This window comes from Hyla sarda, chromosome 10, assembly GCF_029499605.1.
Source record: "Hyla sarda isolate aHylSar1 chromosome 10, aHylSar1.hap1, whole genome shotgun sequence".
Lineage (NCBI taxonomy): Eukaryota > Metazoa > Chordata > Amphibia > Anura > Hylidae > Hyla > Hyla sarda.
The window spans coordinates 4,474,548-4,485,785 of NC_079198.1; the positions used below are offsets into that span (position 1 = coordinate 4,474,548).

Here is an 11,238-nt window from a genome sequence, read left to right on the forward strand (position 1 = left end):
GACAGACAGGTGCTGGTAGTGGAGGACTTCATTATTAGGGGGGCAGACAGGTGCTGGTAGTGGAGGACTTCATTATTAGGGGGACAGACAGGTGCTGGTAGTGGAGAACTTCATTATTAGGGGGACAGACTGGTGCTGGTAGTGGAGGACTTCATTATTGGGGGACAGACAAGTACTGGTAGTGGAGGACTTCATTATTAGGGGGACAGACAGGTACTGGTAGTGGAGGACTTTATTATTAGGGGGACAGACAGGTGTTGGTAGTGGAGGACTTCATTATTAGGGGGACAGACAGGTGCTGGTAGTGGAGGACTTCATTATTGGGGGACAGACAGGTACTGGTAGTGGAGGACTTCATTATTAGGGGACAGACAGGTACTGGTAGTGGAGGACTTCATTATTAGGGGGACAGACAGGTACTGGTAGTGGAGGACTTCATTATTAGGGGGACAGACAGGTACTGGTAGTGGAGGACTTCATTATTAGGGGGACAGACAGGTACTGGTAGTGGAGGACTTCATTATTAGGGGGACAGACAGGTACTGGTAGTGGAGGACTTCATTATTAGGGGGACAGACAGGTACTGGTAGTGGAGGACTTCATTATTGGGGGACAGACAAGTACTGGTAGTGGAGGACTTCATTATTGGGGGACAGACAAGTACTGGTAGTGGAGGACTTCATTATTAGGGGGACAGACAGGTACTGGTAGTGGAGGACTTCATTATTAGGCGGACAGACAGGTGCTGGTAGTGGAGGACTTCATTATTAGGGGGACAGACAGGTACTGGTAGTGGAGGACTTCATTATTAGGGGGACAGACAGGTACTGGTAGTGGAGGACTTCATTATTAGGGGGACAGACAGGTACTGGTAGTGGAGGACTTCATTATTAGGGGGACAGACAGGTACTGGTAGTGGAGGACTTCATTATTGGGGGACAGACAAGTACTGGTAGTGGAGGACTTCATTATTGGGGGACAGACAAGTACTGGTAGTGGAGGACTTCATTATTAGGGGGACAGACAGGTGCTGGTAGTGGAGGACTTCATTATTAGGGGGACAGACAGGTGCTGGTAGTGGAGGACTTCATTATTAGGGGGACAGACAGGTGCTGGTAGTGGAGGACTTCATTATTAGGGGGACAGACAGGGCGATTTGTCACAAAGACCAGGATTGGCGCACAGTGTGTTGTCTTTCTGACGCTCGATTTCGGAGCATCACAGATTGGGTGGACAGATTACTTGGAGGGGCTGGAGTTGACCCGGTGGCCATGCTGCACATCAGCACCAATGACTAGGTGAGAGGTAGGTGGAGTGTCTTTAAAAATGATTTCAGCTGAAGGCTGTCCGGTCATGCTGGGAGTTGTAGTTTTGCAATAGCAGGAGGCACCCTGTTTGGAAAACACTGACCTCAAGCAACCATCCACTATCCACATGCATAAAGGAGATGCCCAATTTTAAGTTGTATTTTGGACTACAACTTTTGCCATGGCCCAAACAATGGCTATGAATACAGCAAAATCATTAGCCAAAAATACGTCTTTTATTGTCTAAAAATATGGCACAAATTTCTATATCACAGGGTTTATAAAATAAATGATGACCAATAAGAGGTAGTGCCTTCTCTTTGCCAGCAGGTGGCACTGCTCAACCCCTAGAAGAGCTGAGGCACCTGTCACATTTCTTATTACTGACACTTTCCATTATATGATCCGCAGTGATCTGTCCGGCTGGGGTTGCACAGGGTTGTAATGTGCGATGGTCTGCAGCCAGGGTGCCTGCGACTTAGGCTGCATTCACACCACGTTTTTGCTATACAGTTCCCGTATCAGGTTTTTGATTAAACGGATTCCTCAAAACCGGACTAAACTGTATCAAAACATGTGTACAAATTTTAACCCATATACGGTTTGAAAAATGATGTCCGGCTGCAGCCGTTTTTTAAGAAAATAACGTGTATATACGTTTTTAACTTTTCATTCCATTATGAATAAAATTTTACTTGTTTGTTTGAAATTTAAAAAAAAAAAACTGTGCAAAGTCACCATATGGTGAAAACCGGATAGAACAGTACGCACATACGGTTCTGTACGGTTCCCATTGACTCCCATGCTAAAAAAAACATATACAGTTTTTCTCCCGGACCAAAAACCGTGGTCGGCTACAGTTTTGGGTACGGGGAAAAAATGGACAAAACCGTACAAGAAGCAAAACGGACACAACCTGATGCATCTTTTGGCGTACGATTTTCAATGGAGAATCCATCCATACGGTTGTCAATACGGTTCCGTACGGTTTTCATATTGGAAACGTATACGGGAACTGTATTGCAAAAACGTGGTGTGAATGTACCCTTAGTCGTGTGTTTTAAATGTACGACTCTTTTTACACTATATGTCAGGTGACCCCCGACACATACCTGCACTGTATAGCTATGATGTCATACATAGACCACCTGACACATACCTCCACTGTATAGCTATGATGTCATACATAGACCACCTCACACATACTTCCACTGTATAGCTATGATGTCATACATAGACCACCTGACATATACCTGCACTGTATAGCTATGATGTCATACATAGACCACCTGACACATACCTGCACTGTATAGCTATGATGTCATACATAGACCACCTGACACATACCTGCACTGTATAGCTATGATGTCATACATAGACCACCTGACACATACCTCCACTGTATAGCTATGATGTCATACATAGACCACCTGACACATACCTGCACTGTATAGCTATGATGTCATACATAGACCACCTGACACATACCTCCACTGTATAGCTATGATGTCATACATAGACCACCTGACATATACCTGCACTGTATAGCTATGATGTCATACATAGACCACCTGACACATACCTCCACTGTATAGCTATGATGTCATACATAGACTCCCCGACACATACCTCCACTGTATAGCTATGATGTCATACATAGACCACCTGACATATACCTGCACTGTATAGCTATGATGTCATACATAGACCACCTGACACATACCTGCACTGTATAGCTATGATGTCATACATAGACTCCCCGACACATACCTCCACTGTATAGCTATGATGTCATACATAGACCACCTGACACATACCTCCACTGTATAGCTATGATGTCATACATAGACCTCCTGACATACCTGCACTGTATAGCTATGATGTCATACATAGACCACCTGACATACCTGCACTGTATAGCTATGATGTCATACATAGACCTCCTGACACATACCTCCACTGTATAGCTATGATGTCATACATAGACCACCTGACATATACCTGCACTGTATAGCTATGATGTCATACATAGACCTCCTGACACATACCTCCATTGTATAGCTATGATGTCATACATAGACCTCCTGACACATACCTGCACTGTATAGCTATGATGTCATACATAGACCACCTGACATACCTGCACTGTATAGAGCTATGATGTCATACATAGACCTCCTGACACATACCTCCACTGTATAGCTATGATGTCATACATAGACCACCTGACATATACCTGCACTGTATAGCTATGAAAGCCTGATGAAGAGGGGGTCCCCGCCCCTCGAAACGCGTTGCTGTATTGCATGCTGAAGGAATAAACCTTCTTTTTATTTTCCAAATACATCCGTGTCCAAGCGGTTTTATTTTACTAAGTTCTCGGAAACATCCACATACCTGTGACGGACTATATCTGTGACGGAGGTGAGCGCCCACAGAAGCACTTCTCTTTTTACTCGGGACCACGGGACCGATATTCTTCCATTCCAGTGACCGTCCTCCGCCGGTGAGAACGGGTCTAGTGCCGGCTGCACTCCTCCAATCTGTGTCCCCCAGAATAGTGGGAAACAAGCGTCTACTGGTGTTGTGCCCACGGTACAACACAGAAAGGTGAGCAAACCTAACATAATAACCTAAAACACTAATCTGGAAACGGCTGCTCCCCCCCTTCCTTGGAGCCGACATCCATTTTTAATTTAATTTAATTATTTTCTTTTACACTCAGATTATCTATATATATTTTTTTACTACGCTTAGATGCGCATTGTGTCTCCTCTGTCTTTTTCTATATATTTCTGTTGTATAGCTATGATGTCATACATAGACCACCTGACACATACCTCTACTGTATAGCTATGATGTCATACATAGACCACCTGACACATACCTCTACTGTATATCTATGTAGACCACCTCACACATACCTCCACTGTATAGCTATGATGTCATACATAGACCACCTCACACATACCTCCACTGTATAGCTATGATGTCATACATAGACCACCTGACATATACCTGCACTGTATAGCTATGATGTCATACATAGACCACCTGACACATACTTCTACTGTTTAGCCATGATGTCATACATAGACCACCTGACACATACTTCTACTGTATAGCTATGATGTCATACATAGACCACCTGACACATACCTCTACTGTATAGCTATGATGTCATACATAGACCACCTCACACATACCTCCACTGTATAGCTATGATGTCATACATAGACCACCTGACATATACCTGCACTGTATAGCTATGATGTCATACATAGACCACCTCACACATACCTCTACTGTATAGCTATGATGTCATACATAGACCACCTCACACATACCTCCACTGTATAGCTATGATGTCATACATAGACCACCTGACATATACCTGCACTGTATAGCTATGATGTCATACATAGACCACCTGACACATACTTCTACTGTATAGCTATGATGTCATACATAGACAACCTCACACATACCTCCACTGTATAGCTATGATGTCATACATAGACCACCTGACATATACCTGCACTGTATAGCTATGATGTCATACATAGACCACCTGACACATACCTCCACTGTATAGCTATGATGTCATACATAGACCACCTGACACATACCTCTACTGTATAGCTATGATGTCATACATAGACCACCTCACACATACCTCCACTGTATAGCTATGATGTCATACATAGACCACCTGACACATACCTCCACTGTATAGCTATGATGTCATACATAGACCACCTGACATATACCTGCACTGTATAGCTATGATGTCATACATAGACCACCTCACACATACCTCTACTGTATAGCTATGATGTCATACATAGACCACCTCACACATACCTCCACTGTATAGCTATGATGTCATACATAGACCACCTGACATATACCTGCACTGTATAGCTATGATGTCATACATAGACCACCTCACACATACCTCTACTGTATAGCTATGATGTCATACATAGACCACCTCACACATACCTCCACTGTATAGCTATGATGTCATACATAGACCACCTGACATATACCTCCACTGTATAGCTATGATGTCATACATAGACCACCTGACATATACCTGCACTGTATAGCTATGATGTCATACATAGACCACCTCACACATACCTCTACTGTATAGCTATGATGTCATACATAGACCACCTCACACATACCTCTACTGTATAGCTATGATGTCATACATAGACCACCTCACACATACCTCTACTGTATAGCTATGATGTCATACATAGACCACCTGACACATACCTCCACTGTATAGCTATGATGTCATACATAGACCACCTCACACATACCTCTACTGTATAGCTATGATGTCATACATAGACCACCTCACACATACCTCCACTGTATAGCTATGATGTCATACATAGACCACCTCACACATACCTCCACTGTATAGCTATGATGTCATACATAGACCACCTCACACATACCTCTACTGTATAGCTATGATGTCATACATAGACCACCTCACACATACCTCTACTGTATAGCTATGATGTCATACATAGACCACCTCACACATACCTCCACTGTATAGCTATGATGTCATACATAGACCACCTGACACATACCTCCACTGTATAGCTATGATGTCATACATAGACCACCTGACACATACCTCCACTGTATAGCTATGATGTCATACATAGACCACCTCACACATACCTCTACTGTATAGCTATGATGTCATACATAGACCACCTGACACATACCTCCACTGTATAGCTATGATGTCATACATAGACCACCTGACACATACCTCCACTGTATAGCTATGATGTCATACATAGACCACCTCACACATACCTCTACTGTATAGCTATGATGTCATACATAGACCACCTCACACATACCTCTACTGTATAGCTATGATGTCATACATAGACCACCTGACACATACCTCTACTGTATAGCTATGATGTCATACATAGACAACCTGACACATACCTCTACTGTATAGCTATGATGTCATACATAGACCACCTGACACATACCTCTACTGTATAGCTATGATGTCATACATAGACCACCTGACACATACCTCCACTGTATAGCTATGATGTCATACATAGACCACCTGACACATACCTCCACTGTATAGCTATGATGTCATACATAGACCACCTCACACATACCTCTACTGTATAGCTATGATGTCATACATAGACCACCTCACACATACCTCTACTGTTTAGCTATGATGTCATACATAGACCACCTCACACATACCTCTACTGTATAGCTATGATGTCACACATAGACCACCTGACACATACCTCCACTGTATAGCTATGATGTCATACATAGACCACCTGACACATACCTCCACTGTATAGCTATGATGTCATACATAGACCACCTCACACATACCTCTACTGTATAGCTATGATGTCATACATAGACCACCTCACACATACCTCCACTGTATAGCTATGATGTCATACATAGACCACCTCACACATACCTCTACTGTATAGCTATGATGTCATACATAGACCACCTCACACATACCTCTACTGTATAGCTATGATGTCATACATAGACCACCTCATACATACCTCCACTGTATAGCTATGATGTCACACTTTACTGTGCAATATATTTTTTTATGTTTACTAGATCTTTCTACATCATACACAGAGCGCCCGTCCGTCCTAACACATAATGTCACCTCCATTCAGAACCATTCCCTGCGCTGTTTACACCTGTGAGATATAATCCGCAGGGTCCTCTGACTCACCGACTTGCCTTTATTTTTAGTCTCTGTTTCCAGGTCCTGATTCCCTCGTGTCCAGCAGCATCCAGCACCTGCGCAGCACGTGGAGCCCGGGAGGTCAGTGCCAGTTTTATATAGCCTGAGAATAGAACTGGATGCTATCCACAAGGAGGATGGGAAGAATAATATGATATGGAGAGGACATAGTCTCTAACTCTGTATGACACTGCACAGTACTACTTCTCCTGTCCTGTATACTGGATGTAATCCTCAGTATCTGCTCTTATTCTGTATGTGTGTGTGTGTGTATATATATATATATATATATATATATATATATACATATACACTGTACAGTACTACTTCTCCTGTCCTGTATACTGGATGTAATGCTCAGTATCTGCTCTTATTCTGTATGTGTGTATGGATGTGAGTGTGAGAGGGGGGGAGAGTATGGATTCTGTGGGGAGTGAAAGGGATGCTGGAGTGGTTGGTCCATCAGTGGTGCCAAATAAGAGTTATGCTAGTGTTGCTGCCGGGTCACGTAGGCCACATGAGAGTCCTGCATCCTCTGGTCCTGGGAATAGTGACCTTCAGAGACGCTTTCTGGAGGCCTTGCGGAGGGGGGATAAATCTATCACTGTAGAGGGTAGAGAGGTAGAACTGTCCTTTTGGATAGAGAGGCACGGCCTTGGGGCCTTCCGAGAGCAAAGGAGAGGAGTCATGGTCACTCCCCACAGCGGAGTCTGGGGTCACCAGGAGGAATGTGGTCCGTCTTAGGTGGCGGGGCAATGATGGTAGATGGATTTCAGGGCAGGTGACATCTTTGCCCTGATACATCCTCATGGTACCACATTTTTCGATGTCAGTTTCGTCCGGGCTGAAGGTTTCAAGCTCTTTTGGTCTCGGTACGAGCTGGCAAAGCCAGAACCCGAGTGGCGAGATTTTGCTGTCCAGGCAAATTCTTGCCAAAATAACATCAAGAATGTGACGGTATTAACGTGTAACGAATCTCTTTCTTGCATAGATATCATGACCTGGATTGGGCGTTATGGAGAGGTGGTCAGCATTCCCCAGAATAACAGGGATGAATTCGGTATCTGGTCAGGGGCCTGGACCTTCATGGTCAAGTTGAAGGTTTCAGGTAATTCTGTCACCCACATTGCTTCCTCGACTTTTCTGGGGAGGGACAGGATCCTGGTTTTCTACCAGGGACAGCCGAAGGTCTGCCATAGGTGCGGTGACCCGACACACTTCAGCGCACAATGTAAGGTCCAGAAGTGCGCGTTGTGTGGAGGGTTAGGACATCTCGCCGCAACCTGTGGGGACATTCGTTGTCACCTGTGTGGGGATCTCAGTCACCTCTTCAGCCGCCGTCTGATCTGTTTTGCCAATACGGTCGAATCTTCAGCTGGGGTTAGCCGAGATGCTGACTCCACTGGAGAGGGTACCGGCGGAGGTGGGGAGACTACTGGTCCAAGGAAGAAAATTATACCTTCTAGGCTGAGGTGTTTGGAGGCACGCCAAAGGGAAAGGAAGGGGGCTCCTCAGGTGGCAGCTGAGGTAGCTTTACCTGACCCAAAGATGGTCATCTTTGGAGGAGACTTTAATAGTGTCACAAGGTCTCGTGATAGGGGAGGCTCCAGAGATCGGCTAGATTACGATAGCTTCGCCTTGAATAGAATAGCTAGTGAGTCTCGCCTGGTGGATGTCCACATCCGGCACACCCCAGGTCACAGCGGGTTCACTTACTTTAGAGGTAGAGAGATTAGGTCTAGAATAGATAGGTTTTTTTTGAAGGAGGAGTCTGTCTCTTCACCGTTGTGGGTTGTTGAGGTGGAGTTCTCCGACCACTGTTTGATTATGTTTTCTTTGACTGTTTCAGAGACTCCGGGATGGGAAGGGGATTGTGGAAGCTGAATTCGTCTCTCCTGGAAGTCAAGGAGATAAGACAGTCCTTTGAGGAGTTTTTGCAGAGCCAGGTACCATTACTGGACTTATGCAGCACTAAGTCAGAGTGGTGGGAGATGTTAAAAAAGCGGGCGGCGAGAATCTTCTGCCAAACTGCGAACCTTAGGAGTCTGAATAGGGATCGTCTCTATCAGGAAATAAGGAGGAAACTCAAGGTTCTTGTCTTGACTGGAGGTGACCGAGAGGAAATCTCCAGAGTGAATTCATTGCTAAAGAAGTGCCAGTATGATAGACACGCATCTTTGGTTTTCAAGAGGTATTTTGGGAAGTACCGCTCGCCCGACCCTTTAAGGAGCTGTAAGATGTCAGTGGATTGTAAGATCGTGACCGGCCTGATCGATAGTAAAGGATCTCTGAACAAGTCCAGATCGGGGATCCTGGAGGTCGTCAGAGCCTTTTACTCGCACCTTTTGGGGAAGAGGGATCTAGATCGGGGCAGGATGTCGGCTTTCCTGGCTGATGCCTTTTCCCAGTCAGGAGTAGACCCCTCTCTTAATGTTTTGACAGAGAAGAGGAAGTGAAGCTGGCGATTGAGAGGCTTGCCCTCAAAAAGTCTCCAGGGCCGGATGGCTTAAAGGACAACTGTAGTGGAACACTTTTATGTATGCCCGTGCCTCAAAAATAAACTCATACATACCTTCCTACGAGCCCCCGATGATCCGGCACAGGCCTCACGGTCCGGCAGTGCTGACCTCATTCCACTTCCTGGGGATGGGGAAACTGCAGAGCCGTTGGCGTATCACTGGCCGTAGCGATGTCTCGCCCCGGCCGTTGATAGGCTGAGCCCACTGTCGTGTAAGGAGCTCTGGCCGGCTTCTTACATGACAGTGGGCTCAGCCTATCATCGTCCGGAGCGGGACATCGCTATGGCCGGTGATACGCCGATGGCTCTGCGGCGTCCCCGTCCCCAGGAAGTGGAATGGCATCAGTACTGCCGGACCGTGAGGCCTGTGTCGGACCAACGGGGGCTCGTAGGAAGGTATATATGAGTTTATTTTGTTTATTTTTGAGGCCCGGGCACGGGCATATATAAAAGTGTTCCACTACAGTTGTCCTTTAACATCTGCGTTTTTTATAAGACCTTTAAGGACACTTTGGTTCCCCTCTTGACTGAGGTAATAAATGAGTGTCTATCCTCGGGCACTCTGCCGAAGTCAATGAGGAGGTCGGCTCTGATCATCTTGTCAAAGGGTAAAGACTCGTCCTGCATTGAGAATTGGCGTCCCATAGCGCTTCTCAATGTGGACAGAAAGATCCTGGCAAAAGTGCTATTCAGCAGGTTGGTGAAATTTGCACCCCAGATCCTTTCGGGGTCCCAGCACTGCTCTGTTCCCAGTGGTAGCACTTCTAGTGCGGTGCTGGGTGTCCGCGAGGCTGTGGAGCAGGGTCGGGCTGGTCACTGGAAGGGGTTTCTGCTGTCTTTGGACCAGGCAAAGGCTTTTGATCGCGTTGATCAAGAGTATCTCTGGTCCACTCTTTTGAAATACGGTCTGCTGGGAAGGTTGTGGATTGGCTGAGAATATTGTATGCAGGGGCTGAGACTTTTCCATTGGTAAACAATTGGGTGGGCCGCCCTTTTGGGGTGGAGTCTGGTGTGCGTCAAGGCTGTCCGTTAAGCCCTTTGCTTTATGTGTTCGCGATCGACCCCTTCATTCAAAGGATCGATCGGGGACCATTGGCGGGGGTGAGGATGGACCCGGCGGTGCCGGACTCTGCCTTAAGGGTAGTGGCGTACGCTGATGATGTCTCCATTTTTGTCTCTTCACAAGGGGAGGCGGAGTGGGTGATGTCGGAGGTGAATTGCTACTCGGAGGCATCGGGTCTAAGATCAACCGGGACAAGTACAAAAGTCTTTGGTTGGGAGGTGGAGACCCTGAGTTTTGTCTCCCGGATACCCTCCCTGTGCCCCAGGAATCTGCAATAATTCTGGGCATCGAATTTGGTCCCGGGGATTACCCCACACGAAATTGGGAAAGCAGATTGGAAGATGTCTCCAAAAGAGTGGAACAGTGGAAAGGTTGGTCTTTGACCTTTAGGGAAAGGGTCTTCTTGATCAGGTCTTTCTTGCTCCCGTTGTTAATCTATTTGGGCAATGTCAGCCTTTTACCCGAACCTCTCTGGGCCCGGATCTACAGTCTGTTCTTTCTAATGTTGTGGGGTAACAGACTAATTAAGAGGGAGGTGACTTACCACAGGAGG

General features: G+C 45.9%; 1 protein-coding gene across 15 annotated transcripts in view; it reads left to right on the forward strand.

Moving 5' to 3' along the window:
* LOC130294476 (uncharacterized) overlaps positions 1-9,647 on the forward strand; it is a 96,744-nt gene extending 87,097 nt beyond the window's left edge. For 12 of the 15 annotated variants that reach the window (XM_056544326.1, XM_056544331.1, XM_056544335.1 and 9 more), the window contains 2 exons: positions 3,666-3,917; positions 7,113-9,647. In XM_056544326.1, the coding sequence (XP_056400301.1) occupies positions 7,870-8,988 (1,119 nt within the window). In that variant the 5' untranslated portion in view covers positions 3,666-3,917; positions 7,113-7,869 and the 3' untranslated portion in view covers positions 8,989-9,647. Of the gene's footprint in view, positions 1-3,411; positions 3,918-7,112 lie in introns of those variants that run through there. The other 3 variants (XR_008848512.1, XM_056544332.1, XM_056544339.1) reach the window with 3 other exon arrangements.
* Positions 9,648-11,238: the final 1,591 nt, after the last annotated feature.